This window comes from Ixodes scapularis, unplaced genomic scaffold (genome assembly GCF_016920785.2).
Source record: "Ixodes scapularis isolate PalLabHiFi unplaced genomic scaffold, ASM1692078v2 PGA_scaffold0__279_contigs__length_252992795, whole genome shotgun sequence".
NCBI classification, from domain to species: Eukaryota; Metazoa; Arthropoda; class Arachnida; order Ixodida; family Ixodidae; genus Ixodes; species Ixodes scapularis.
Window position 1 is genome coordinate 42,618,072 of NW_024609835.1, and position 14,842 is coordinate 42,632,913.

The following is a 14,842-nucleotide window of genomic DNA, read 5'->3' on the forward strand; positions in this document are numbered from 1 at the left end:
CCTTCCATGACAAAAACAACGTTTCAAAATTTAGAGCGAACTTCGAGACAAAAAAGACCCCTAAGTGACATTTGCTTAGCTTTGGTTTAGTCAAGTTTACTTCAATCGCACGTAAGTCCGACCCAACCGATTGCCTAGTTTGAAGATCGCCGCAACTACCGTATCTAGTTGTTTCAGGCGCGAAATTTCAACGTTCAAAGTATAATTCCAACCTTATTTCAAAAAATATATATCGGGGCGTTAGAATTGTTAAAAAATTATTCTCACCTTGCTGACAAAAAAAAAAAAGAAAAAATCTGACAACAGTGTTGAAGTATGGGCCAAAGAGAACAAAAAGAAAAAATCGGCACGTACAAAAAAAAACAATAAATACCAATTAAATAACACAGACAGCATATCAGCATATTGCATGATAAACACTGAAGCGCCAAGGACAAGGACATATCATGTGGAAGCCGTAGACAGGACAAGGCGCTGCTTACGTCTTTCACTTGCTTGACAAAAATAACACGAATGGGCTCAAATCGTAACGGCATAAAAAAGAAAAAGAAAAAGGGCGCACCCCACGATAAATAGTAGCGCAAAAACCGCAACTCCGAGTGGAAATAAAAATAATAAATAAATAAACAGAACACAAAGCACACCGTCCCGTTCTCAATTCTAGATTTTCTGCTCGAATACGTTCGGCCGCTCCTCAATTATTGATCCGGCAAAAAAATTATCCCGCAGCCTCGGAACCTTATCGCGCGAAGGGAAAGAGGGAGGGAGGGGAGGGGGGGGGGAGGTTTCCGTGCCCATCATACGTCCCCCACCCCCAAGTGCGCCGTTCGGCGATCGACCCTCCCCGTCGGGCATTCAGCCCAACGCGCCACCCATAAGGGACCGCCGATAAAGGCCGAGAAAGAGAAGGGGGGTTCTTTTAGACGCAGCCATTGTTACGTCGACGTGCTACGTACAACACGTGCGGGCGCACGGTTTGGTCTCTTGTCACAGCTTAAATGGTCCGTCGAAGTTTCGATAGTCACTGATTCGCATCAAAATTGGTTCAAAACATCATTAATACACACATCTGAACGAGTAATGCAAATCGCTAATCACCACCAAACTTTTTTTTTTCTTTTTTTTTTTTTTTTGCGACGCTGTTAAAGTGTTAAGTTTGGTCTGTGAAGCTGAGAAGTGGCAGCATCGAAAGCGTGACGGGTCATGTGGTGCCCTATGGGGCAATATAACAGCACGTTCCCGACGGCTTATGCCTTGAAGCTTGAAGGCGTAAAACAAGTGCTGGTTAAGCTCACGCCAGCAATTCTTAGACTGCCGCCCGACTTGAAAGTTATACGTTCCCTGTTTTCCCAAATCGGAGAAAACCGATAAATCCCGAATTAAAGCTGTCATTATTTATATATATATATATATATAGATAGATAGATAAACTCAAGCTTTACGGGAGGAAACTTCTTTATTTTTTACAGCTTTATCTCGTGTTGACACCGACCCCGAGGCTTCTCCTCGCTTCAAGTTAACAAATTTCATCTCATTTCCTTTTCTTTTTCTTTTTCTTGGAAAAAAAAAGGTGGGGGGGGGGGGGGGGGGGGGGGGTTAGGGCGACGTTATTTGAGGCTTGAGGTTACGCATATGTCACATTGAGGTTGGAGAAGCCAACGCCTTATTTCCCTAAACAAAAGCCCCGATGAATTTTGATTTTTTTTTTTTTTTTTTTTGTCCGACACCAAAACTTTATATTGAAAGACAACAAATTAATAAAAAAAAAATGGAAAGGAAAAAAAACGCCCCGACTTTGCACACACAAAAAAAAAGCAGAATAAACCAATGTATAACTGGCTAGCCCAGAAATATATATATATATTTTTTTAATATCGGTTTTTGAGATATCATCTTTATTTGCCCTTTTCTAAATAGTTATCACGAATTTCGAGATAATAAACAGCTTGCGGGGAAGCCTGAAATGTATTTAGTTTGGGTAGCTGAAAAAAAGGCAGGGCATGGCGCGAGTACCGACCATCTCATTACCGCGCCTCAGCCAATCAGAGTGCAGCAGTAACCGATCAAAGCGCCCAAGGACCAATCCCGAAGCAAGAAGCCTCGACGTAAAAAGCTCCAAGCCATGTCCTGTGTTTCTCAAGTTATTCCTGAATGTTGCGGAGTCGGACAACACGCGAGCTCCAATAGGAGGTATTCACTCGACGCCACATTTGAGGGCGATGTTTAGAGCGCATGCTCAGAACGGTCTCACATTAATAGCGTGCCAAAACCTGCAACCTTGATGGCGCTAAATGCACGCTCCAAAAGGACTGCGGAAGCTCGCCGTCAGCACGCGCTCAGCAGCAGCGCACACGGATATGGCCGCCAGTGAATACTCCCTACAGACGCTTTACAGCAGCTGTGCATGGGCGCCGCCATAACCGCCCTTCAGTTTTTGTCTTCGCTTATATTTTTCACTCTGCTCCATCATTACCACAGGAGGACAGGTTACTGGCATTTTAGATACGACGGTGTCTTTTTCCCCAGCATTTGCCTTTGTGGAGGCTCGCCAAAGCCCGCTTCAGTGGTTTGATATCTCGGTAAGACAATAGAAGGTCGGCAATAGCGTCTGTAATCTGGCGCGTGTGTAAATCGTCTATATCTTGCCCGCTCGTGGAAGCGGCCGCAAACCACCGCTCGCCTGGCCCGAGCTCCTCGCATCCGCGAGGCCCGGTTCGAATCCTCCGACCTAATAAAGGAGACCCGATGCTTCAGTCCGACTACGGCACGAACATTTGTCCACGTGCTTCTTTCCCTAAATACGTCTAAAAACGTAACACTGAACAATCTAGCTGGTGCACAGGTCTGATGGGCACTAGTGCTATTTTACGGACTATGCACGTTGAAAAATACGGACTAAACGCAAACCATGCGAAGATTTTTTGTTTGTTTAATATTAATACGACACGTTGCGGTTCTCGTGAACAATAGATTACGCTAAATGTGTTTTCTAATAAAACAATTTTTTTTTTCGTTTCTTTTTTCGTCGTTGATGCAGGCATTATTCGAGGTCTGCAGCGTATGAATTCTTTTTTCATGTCCGATTATGCACCGAGTGCCGATTATCTGAGGAAAAAAAACTTTTCATTCAAAACCTGTTCTTGCAAACGGGCGCGGACTAACGTCCGGGAAATACGCTAGTATCAGAAAATATTCTGCATCTTACTTGGCGAAAATACAACAGCCTCGGCGCGGACAGGTTTTGCAAAGTTTGAATGGCTGGATGCACCGCAGCTCTTTCCCTTTGAATCGGGATGGGTGGCTGGCGCCATCTGTCGTCGTGGACCACTGGAGGTTGTCTGGGCGAATCGCGGCCGGACTACACATGGTACATAGACAAGTACGTGGCATCAGTTTTTCACATCGCGCCTACTTCGTCTCATCTAATTATTACTATCAATATTAATATTATTACTCAACATTCAGCAATTGTCACTAGAACATGGAGGGTGGACTCCGTCATGCAACTTACTTTCTCACGAATCGCCTCCATCCCGTTATAGTAATAATAATAATAATAATAACAATAACAACAATAATAATAACAATAATAATAAGATAAAGTGTCGCAATACGAAACTGTATTGCAGAACATATAAATAGCGTAAAATAGTAACTTATGTAACAAACTATTGATTAAGAAAACACTTAATTCCCGTTAAAACAAAAACAAAAAACCCGGAAAACATTTTTATGCTTCTTTCTTATTGGAGGCCAGCCCTCAATAACATCAAAGAATTGATGGTATAAGCCATTCTTCTTTTTTTCTGGCTGAATCATTTTCCCCAATAATTGAGTCCAGGGGGGCTATGTTCCACAAATGTTTAGTTTCTCCTAAAAAGAAACGGACGTGACAGAAGTGACGATACCGCGTCTAACCAATCAGACGCGATATCGCCAATTCTGTCACTTCCGTTTCTTTTTAGGAGAAACGACACATTTGTCCAACATAGCCCGCCTGCACAAGGCCATTATTATGTAGATGTTCACAATAACAGGTTGACCACCTCCTATATCTCGGCCAGGTATATGTATTCAGATGGTACGGCCAAAAATAGGAGCACACAGAACAAAACGAAACACTTGTTTCACGCTGCAATGATCGCAAATGAGGAGTAAAGGGAGATCCGGAAATGCGATTTTCCACCGTTATATGAGCACTCGCATAACACAGACCCATCACTTTATCTTAACAAAAAATTCCTATCTACAGCTAAGAACATAAGCCCACACTTCAAGGTGGACAAGCATACCGTACACCTGCGGTCCCCTTCACTTTGTTGTATTTTGTCAACCATAAAAATATCGCGACTATAAAATTCAGTTAGGATAGTCCCTAACCGGAATGAAAAAAGAGAACTAAACTCAAAATGAAAAATAAAATTATAATTAAAATCGCAAAACGCAGAAAAAGAAAACAACTTAGAATGGAATACACGAAATGGACAATGCAACGCAGGCCCTAGATAAAACAGTAACAAAACATTTTTTTTTCTTTTTAAAGCACGTTGTTTTTAACAGCAGCTGGCGAGTCTAGTCTGGTTTAAACAAGCTACATGAACGCCATATTCCCGGAAACTATGATACACTGCTTCCTCCAACGATCTGAAAACGGAGCATTCCAAATCGGTGAGCAGTCCCAGTTGTTGACGCAGAAACGTCGCGAGGCCAACGCAGAAGATAATAGAGGCGGCTTTTTTCGGAGAATTACATTTCGGGCCGCACAGATCCGCGAAATTTCGAATGAATCCCCAAACCCTTCGTGCGAAATCGCGCGCGCGATATATCCAGTTCGTTTTAGCAAATCGTGAGACCGGCATCGACTGAACACGAGCCTCTAAAGAAATAAAAAAAAGAAAGGCTGCGGGCTTCAGAGTATCGGCACTTCATTCCTGTCCTCCTACTCTCTCTCTATTCCTCCTATTCAATCCCCCTCTCCCTCCTTCTTTCCTCCTCCTCCTCGAGCGGCGTGCGACGCCAGACGAATCTGTACCCCAGAAAGCTTGGGCGATGTCTTTTCTCTCTGTCTCGGACTGCTTCAACGTACCTGGAGAACAAAAAAAAAAAAAAAAAAAGTGTCTCCTAAATTAGTTGTGTTGTGTGCGTGTTTAGAGAACGAGAAGTCGGTCAGTCCGAACGGGCGTATGGTGCCGCCGCTCTCGGTGAGAAATTTGGTCAGTGCAGTACGACGGCTAGCCTGGGGGTCTTCAACGTGCATCACGCGATAGTAATACACGACGCCGGTACGTATATTTATATACAATGCAGACCAAGACGCGTTCAGGAATTGAGCGGGAGCGTCCCTGGGTTCCGCAGCGGGAGGGAGCCTTCGCTCCACGTGCGTTAACATCCTCCGCCGCCGATCGCCCCTGGGATAGATCTCCGTTCCACTTGTTCCAAATTAAAACTTCGGATGCACGGCGCTCTGAAATATTTTGAATGCGCAGGTCACTCGCGACATACTTAATAACTCCTTTATCTCCTCCCCGAATGAAAGATATAATTCTGGTGGAGTGCAGGAGGTTGTGTTTAAAGGAAGGAGAGTATATTTATCTATATTCTAGGGGGTGATTTCAACGAAACAATAAAGTTAGCACGATTCATATAAAGTTAATTCGCGTCCACGGTCTACATCACTCAGAATCGCTCGTGTGCCATCCTATACAGGATTTGTTGCGACCTATCAATTGGGGTGACGGATCTCGGGGTCAAGCAATCTAAGGCATGCCATACATACTGTAAATTGAAAGCGTCCAATGCCGTTATCCGTCTTGAAATATTACCGTCTACGCTGTCATTGGCATGTATAACCTCAAACAGAGGGAAGACGTCAAGGCAACCAGAATGACGCTTAATCGCAGGTCCCGTTCGTCGCTTAAGCTTCTGGGAGCAAAAAATCACGCAGATGAAAAACGAAACAAAGAAGTTGTCATCAACGCTCGTCGGACGCTTTCATCTACGACGGAACGCGCGCCAACGTCCCTGCGTAACATCGCGCCGGTGCGAAGACGACGTCGCTAGCGGCACGAGAGACGGCCACGAACCGCTGGGAGCTAGGCCGACGGGAAGGATCGGGCGATTAGCGGTGCACACCTTAATGAAGATGGATTCGTCGCCTGGCTCTTATCGCAGGCACCCAAAAACGCGCAACAACGGCGGACAGCCGACGGGCACGCGTCGCCGCCAGCGCCGACTATCGGGCAGGCACTCGGTCCAACACTAACGCGATGCCTAATTGGAGCAGGGGACCGGTGATCGAAACGATCTGGTAGCGATTAAAAGACGACACGTGGCGTCTTCGTATGCGAAAGCTGAACGGCGAGCATTATATTTACTTTCCTCTGTTTCACACATCGGCCGCCAGACCGCGCCAGTTTACGCTCCACACTTGGAGAGGTGGTAGCGGCCCGCTTCGCTCCTTCGCGTATTTTACGCTGGGTGGCGTTGCGCCCTCCGGAATTTCGAACACCCTGCCGCCGCTGTAATTTGGAACACCCTGCCGCCGCTGTTTTCCTCCATCATCGAGCAAACCGCTGTCCGAGAACAATATGCTGTATTTCGCCGGCGGCTCAGCAAGGGAGGTAAACTGACGTTGGGTGAAAAGAGCGGTTTGCGCGTTCCGAGATCTGAAACCTTTCATACAGCGTCGCGGGAGTGAAACTAGTGACCGTTGTATTGTGTCTTCTTGGCATTTTGGAACTCACGGTGAATGGACATTGGCCGAGAAACAGGATCCTTAAAATGAACCAATAAACGTACATTAGTGATTGGTATCGTGCGTTTAACTTTAAAAGCTAAACTGGTCGTATAACTGTCACAAACTGGTACAATTTCTCCTGCGCGAAGTAGTAGCTTGCATTATAAAAAAAAACAAAAAAAACAAAACAGAGACGCTTTTAAACTTATAATGGTCACAATTTCTACACAGAATATGAAAGATAATACGTTTCAATATATATATATGGTGAGTTGGAAAGAGCAATATTTTGAGTAATATCTCGTCGCGAATTGTACGAAAGGCGATATCGCGACCACAAAGTGAATCCGTCAGCATTTGTTACCGGGAGCTTGTGCCTCTGAAATGGATGTTGTAGTAGCAAGTAGCAGCCGCCGAGTCAGCGATCAGCTTGTTATTGGCGTTAAAAAAGGAACGTTATGAATATTTATACAACGAGAGGCCCATCTGCTTTGGCGTAGGTTTGGCGAAACTGATTGAACGTTGCAGACAGGCAATTTACCCAGTACAGTATACGACCGTTAACCTGGGGTCCTTCACGTGTACAATGTATATACATCAGGCTTGCGACGCATACTTTTTAACCTGTACAGGAGTACGAATGTTACTTCGAACGTGTGTTGGTACAATGTACGTCCCTGCCGACGTCGGCGGATATTGAACCCAGGATGCTGCACGTCTAAGCTTTAGCATCGTTTCCGTGATAACTGGTATCAAAATACGCATAAAAGTATCTTAATTAACCACACAGTGGGGAAAATGAATTATATAACCGCCAGGACTCGATCTGCTCTTACTGCGGTTCCCGAGGGAAAAATGAAAATAACAGTTTTGATGAAAGATTTATAGCTTCGAAAAGAAACACAGAAAGAAAACAAAAACTGCGGCAATCGCTTGTCCGTATTTTGTCGCACTGAGAACATCGAGTGAATTCAGGCGTGTGCAGTTTTCACGCCTGAATTGATAACGATGCTTTAAAATGCAGCGTTATTCATCTGGGACGTGCTGTCGGCCTCTTCAAAAGACGCTGATGTAATCCATTCAAAGGTCAGTGAATGACAACATACAACATGCCAAAGCCTACAAATAACAGTGATGAACTCTTAAAAATATCAAAATAATGATAATAAATGTAAATTTGTTTCTCAGCTCTGCTTATCTCTAACCATCCAATGATATAATGAGCCCGGCCTCCTCCAAGAGGTGAAAAGCTTCGAATACAGACGACCGAGTAGCACACCGAGAACGATCGGCTCACAGAGTAAACAGGACTGAGTAACGGAATTAAAATTAGTTCTTGTATTATTTGACACTCCTAAAACTGGCATCGAACACATCCGGAAGAAAACTTAGATCACTCTAGTCACACGTGTCCTTCACCAGATATTCGGGAGTGAGCGGAATATGACAAGTGCGAAACACATCTGAAATAAGCTTTTAAGGAGGTCGCACTACCCGCGGTTGCTGGCATTCTTCATAGGCTCGCATTTCAACACGCGATCAGTCACGAAGCAGCAATTTTCCTGAATCTTCAGGCTGAACGAGAAGCTGACAAGAGCTCGCATAAGCGGGGGGTAAGTGGATGCACAGAGAAAGTGAAACGACAAGGAAATTACAGCTCACTTTTCTTTGCCTGTTTTTGTTTTTGCCTACTGGGCATGCGAGTGGCAACTCCGTCGTAAACGCTAACATTGCCTCAGTATTCGTGCGTACGTCGCGTAATTTCCTCGCTTTCAAAAGCTGGGCTGTGGTCCGTGGACATCACGCGACGGGCTGTGTATTCGATTTTCCTGCACCTCCTGCATCGCTGCAGAAAAGTGTAGGGCGGTTTACGCCCGGTCGTATACCGGAAGTATACACTGCCCTACACTTTTCTGCACTGCGGCGGGACAAACTAAAGCGAACAAGCAGGCCACAAAAGTGGGTGTGTCGGGCACGTCCCAACTTCTGCGAGATCGGAGCACGCATGACAACAGCCATAAAGCCGAGCCGCGCGGAACCGCCGAGCGCGCGGAACCAGTACAAATTGGAGTCAACATTCACGGAACTGCCTCGCTTTGTGTCCCGAATCTAAAAGGCAGTCCGTCGGAGGTCGAGGACCGCCATCCCCGGGTCCACGCGCATCCAACCAAAGTGAGAGGGCAAGTGGGGGAGGTGTGATGCCATCGCCACCGGAGACGCGATCGCATCCCGAAGCATCGCTTACTTACACAGCTTTGAGCTTGAAGGAGCCATCGATCGTATATTACAGCTCACTGGTCGACACGCGTAAACATACCAGGTAAGCCCACAGCCGCAACGAAATCCAAAGAAGCATAACACAAAGTATGTTTGGGTATGCAAGAGGGTATAAAAAAAACAGAACGCACGGTGGGTAGGTTCACCATGAAACTTCGCTGAATCAACAGATGCGCCCAAAATTTCTAGCCACCGAGATGTTCGCATTCGGGCCACCGCACGCTGTCGTCGCACTTTAATCATGTCGCTACTTTGGGACGAAAGGAATATGAATGCATCGCGAAGGAAAGTCACACTCACGTATTTCGTGATCCACTCGGCAACGTCGGAAAAAGAGGCGCCGCTCCCAAAAATCTTGACAACACAACAAGAATGTTTTGGTTCTCCGTTCCCGTTCAAGAGCTCTGCGAGCTCCGGTGGCTCCGAGCGGTGGCGGGGGCAAGCGTGCCTCCCCCTCGTCCTGGCGCCCTCAACCTCTTTTTTATGCCTCACTCTCAGCGTGTCTCGCGGGTTCTCGCGGGAACGGGCGAGAGCGCTCGCCTTGACAACTAGTGCCATCCCGTGGGAAGTGAGCGAACTGCGGTGCGCTTTCCTTCTCGCGCGGTCGGAGACGCTGGCTGTCGCTAACCGCCCGAGACGTGCGGGGAAACGGCGCTGTAGGAGGCCCTCTCTCGCGGTAAGCGCACGCCTTTTTCCTATCCATCTCTCGTCTTGTTTACGCGACCGAGCAGCGTTCGTAAACAAAATTCCTTCCTTCGATACGGGTCCCCACGAGAAACAAGTTCCGGATAAATACCGCGTTCCTCGACGGCTAAAAATATACCGCCGAAGGCCCGAAACGCGGCGCTTTTCGGACGGACCTCCTCCTACTTGCCGAAGACACACTTCTCCATTGAGGGCCGTCGAGAGCAGAAAACAGACATCGGCGCGCGAACGAGAGAGAACAGGAATTCCCGGTGCGTCGAAAACGTTCCAGCATCCCGTTTACGAAGTGGGTACATGTATCCATCGTTAACTTACACCCTCCCCCGTCTTTCTCTTCTCCCCTCCCCCAAAATCCATGCGGGGAAAAAACACGGCCAGCTGACGTGGACGGCCAGTCGCGAGCTCCGGTGCACGCCGCGTAGCGGGGCAGCACTAGTCCACTTCCCCGAGTTCCCTCGCCGAAACCCGCGCAGCCCCGAACCGAAGCCTCACACTACACAGCGTGGGCCGGAAGACTATTCCCCGATTCCCGCGGAGAGGAAACAGCGGATCAAAAGAGAGATCCCTCCGGAGAAGCGAGTGGGGCGCACGGAGAAGAAGCCCACCACCAGGTTTCCCCGAGAGGGCTCTCTTATTGTTTTTCACTCGAGCCAAGTCGACCGCCGTGGCGGCCGTGCAGGTGGCGGCTCCATCCCTCTGCCCGGATTGGGCACGGTCCGTTCGATAGGGCGCATTTGATTGTCGATTTTCCCAACGCGACGGTGGTGCGCTTGGGACCGCTCGAGCGACTAACCCCGCTGTCGCGCGTATCCACGCAGCTCGGCCGCCGTGCACGTCGTTTCCCAAGGACCACGTTACGCGACGGCGGAGTGTTGCCGAGAGGAGGGGGGGACTCATCCTCCGGGAAGGTGGTGTTGCGTCGCCCGGGCGATGACGGCAGGAGCTGCGTCGCGGCGTCGTCGGTGATGCGTCGTCGCGGGACGGCGTCGGGTCCCAGAGCGTGTCCGGAGGGGGCCCGGGGCGCTGGACGCCTTCGCCCGGGCGTGGGGTCCCCCCGAGGACGGCGGGGAGGTGCGCGCCCTGGCATGGTCCCGCGCTGAGTGGAACATGCGCCGCTTCCGCGGGGCCCTCTGCTTCCTCAGCGGCGCTGTCCTCGTCGGCCTTCTCTGCCCACTCTGCTCAGGTGAGCCCCTCGCTCGGCGCTGCGCCGCCACCGCAACTCGTGGCTGCTGAGCTTTTCAAGCGAACCTTATGCACTTTCGCGTCTGTCGAACGGCATGTAAACAACGAAGCAGACGGCATACATCTGTCATATACCCACTTCAAATATGCATACGAGGGGTGATGTGCCCAACGAATTTGATCTAAAATGCAGGGGTTTCTTTTCTTTAAGCTTAACGAATTTGTATATATATATATATAAAAAAAGCCGCTAAGGCTACATTCGATTTGAGCAGATGAGTTGTACGGCCAGGGGGACGTATTATAAAGACAGATCGTAACGATCAGTCGGTTAAGTAACGAAAATATATTCTTAAGCGTTTTAAGTATTGAAAATAAAGATAGGGTTCAAATTGTCATTGAAAACGACAAAATCATTCAATATTAGAAAGGTTGGAAGCAGGTGGGAAGCACGGTGGAGCGCTGAAGTCACCACTCGTGCAGCGGGAGCGAGGCTATGGGGTGCGATATAGCGGCCGCGCGGTTTCTCCGTCTCTTTTATCAACTGCGTTTCCACACTTCAGCCTTCCGCCTTTTGCACGAGACACGAGTGGTAACTTTAGCGCAGTACTGCGCTTCTACGGGCTCAAAGTCTTTCTAAGAACTACTGATTTTGTGATTTTCGATGACGCTCAGCAAGTTTCTCATTGGAACCATATGTCAATGATCACCTATTAAAAAGTTAAGCGACAACTTTGATTTCATTTTCAGTTTTATCGTGACGATTAGCCCCCTATATTACGCCCTCTTGGCCGTATAACTCACCTGCACAAACCGGATACGCTTAACTGACGTTTTTTTTTTTTTTTTTTAACAGATTTGTTTAGCTTAAAAATAAATACCATCTGAATAGCTTCTGAACGGCAAATACATTTACCAGTTATGGGGGTCTTATTATGTTTATAGTATCGGTAAGTAATTTGAATTACACTAATGCTACAACAAATGGTTAGTCGTGGGAGTCCGCGGGAAGAAAACAATTAGATCAGATACTTACGTGAATGGGATTTAAATGTGGTAGACACCTTCATGGACGTCGACGAAAAGTATTTCCAGATCAGGTTCCTCGGCAGTTTACTAAAGAAACGTTCAGGCAGCACTAGGCGGTGCGTGATGCTATCTCATTTCAACGACAAACCGCGCAGCGATTTTGTTTTTTAATCTCTTCTTTTTTTCTTTTTTTTTTTGGATGGGGGATGTCTGCGTGACTTCTGTGTTAAGGTGTAAAGCAAAGAGAAATCAATAAAAAAAGTATTCTATAATTTTTACATTGCCCCTCTGTCTCGTTTGCATTAGAGCTGAGCGGAGGCATTAGGGCGAACCCTATACAAACACATAAGTGATGTATTAATTTGCCTATACATAGCTTGCATTGACGTCACTTGTTCAAACCTAATGGGGCAAAGGGAGCGTTAGAGGGTGCCGCTGCCTTAACGAGGCGCTTCTGGCGACCAGAGAGAATGGCGGACTGACGTGACGTGCGAGCCTTGTATAGGCCGGCATCAAAACGGTGAGAAACCACGCAGCATGCACGAGCCGGGACGTCATTTTCGTGCTTCGAAAAAAAAGGGGTCGGTGATTGTTTATACTTTTTACGCGAGCTGATTGTGCGATAGTTCAGGTTAGGTGCATCTTTAACTGGGCACCGTAGATATATTAACTGGGCCACGTAGTACACAAGAAACTAAATAGAAAAAGAAATATATAATTCCTAGGGTATTTTTTAATAGAAAAGTCATGCTAAGTTTCCTCCAAATTATGTCTGATAGGTAGCAGTTGTATAGGTGCTGATCCATAGCATAACTAGGCTATCGCCACATTATATACGGAGTTGCTCGTACAGCGATCACAGAACGATGAATGCCCAATTATGACAAGCCCGAAATTACTTATTATTTGGCGACCTAGAGCAGCAGCCCCGTGATCATTGGCACGTCGTGGATATATCTCTGAAACCGGAGTTAGCAATTAATATAGACGCATGGGCAAGGGGCCAACAAAAGCATCTTTAAAATACGCGGATGCGAAAGTATCAATGGTCATTTATGACAAGCCAACTTGTCATTATAATTATAACTTGGCTTTAGTCGAAATAACTCCCGAGATTTTGGTGAGAATAATAATACCGGCGATCAAAAAAAGCTCCATTTATCAGCTGACCGTAATAATCCCTGGAGAAGAAGAACAAAGAGGTCAAAGGTCAAACACAAATCTCCAAACACAGCGAGGGGATTGGTGCGGGGCCTAAAAAATCCGCCTGGTCCTGGTATCGAACCAGAGACCTCTCCATTTTCAGTGGAGCGCTCTACCAACCGAGCTAACCAGGAGTTAAATGTCAGCAGAGGAAAACGGGTTTTAACAGCTGCCACCAGTCTAACCCTCAACAAGGGTAAACGGCCTGCATTTTAAAGTTATGATGATGATACAATTAGTGGAAAGGTGCAAGCGAGCTGGACAAGAGTAACGATAATAATCCTTGGAGAAGGGGAACATGGGGGACAAAGAACAAACACAAACTTACAAGCACAACACAACTATGTTTGGAGATTTGTGTTTGTCCGTTGTCCGCCTTGTTCCCCTGCTCCAGTGATCATTATTGTCATTTTTTTCCAGCTCGCTTGCACCTTCACATTAATTGCATTATCATTATTTATCAGCTGTTCGTCTCTCTTATATGTACGCAAACTAGTTTTAACAGCCTTACCAAAACAGATGACTGGTCTTGGCATTCTGTCGTAAGCAAGGCACGTATATGTATATATCTATTTTTTTCTCCCCAGAATAGCTTTACCTAGGTATTGGCATACCAACCTCTGACATTAGCATGGCTACCAATCAACAAAGCGAATGCAGAGGAAGCGAGTCTGACAGCGCGGAACGTGAGCGGATATCTAAATCGATGTTGGCAGGACTCGTCTCGCTTGGGTCTTGTATTGGAGAGACCCCCCCCCCCCCCCCCCCCCCCCTTCCCCCGCCTCTTCATCCCCCCCCCCCCCCCAAACACACATACACACGCGAACACACATTTTGGCAACCGTTTCTACAAACGATGCTTATAGCCAGGAATCGTTGCTCTAAACAACCTATTTCAAGAATACATAACGAAATCGGTGATTGCGAAGTACAGTCGTAAGGCGGAAATATGTCGGACTCACTTCGGGATTCCAACAAACGATAGTTGATTGTAGTCGAAATATAGTCATGTGTCATCATTTTGAGTAGACTGTTTACGACATCCGGTGAATTGAATTATTCGGTTCGAACGAGTATAGCTAAGGTTTCGTACACGGGAGGGCTGACCAGAAAGTTTTGCAACTCGCATAAAAAGACAACTACCAGACTCTCGAAATATACATACTTTTCAACATAATCCCCTTACACACCACTGCGCTTCCCGATTTTCCTAAAAAGCTTCTACTACATTGAGAAAAAAAAAATCTTCCAGCTCGTCAAGCTACTGCCCCTGAGGCACTTTGCAGTGGGTTCAGGACATCGAACCTTGTTCTCTTGAGGTGTTTTGTACAGTATCAAATTAAAAAAAAAAAAAAAAAGAAACAGTCAGTAGGGACAGATCGGGAATGTAGGGTGGGTGGTCGAGCTCTTCAAAACCGAACTCCTCAAATGACAACCCCACGAGACTTGTGGACGGGGGTGTTGTCGTGCAGGAGGAGGACGCCTTTTGTCACCAATCCTCGGTGTTTTTCCAAGATGACCTCACGCAATTTTGCGGAGAACGTTAGCATAATATTCGCCTGTAATTGTCCTGCTGCGTATTCCAGATAATCAATCAACAATCCCCCCTTCGTGTCCCCCCCCCCCCCCCAAAAAAAAACAAAAAAACAACAACAACAACAAAGAAATTGTCGCCATTATTATTTTTTCTTTTTTAGTGTTGCGCTTTGA

General features: G+C 46.8%; 1 protein-coding gene across 1 annotated transcript in view; it reads left to right on the forward strand.

The window, feature by feature from the left end:
* Positions 1-9,604: 9,604 nt before the first annotated feature.
* LOC8027278 (disintegrin and metalloproteinase domain-containing protein 10) overlaps positions 9,605-14,842 on the forward strand; it is a 160,034-nt gene continuing 154,796 nt past the window's right edge. Inside the window, exons 1-2 of the mRNA XM_040206718.3 lie at positions 9,605-9,689; positions 10,537-10,901. Coding sequence (XP_040062652.1) covers positions 10,826-10,901 — 76 coding nt within the window. The 5' untranslated portion in view covers positions 9,605-9,689; positions 10,537-10,825. The remainder of the gene's footprint in view (positions 9,690-10,536; positions 10,902-14,842) is intronic.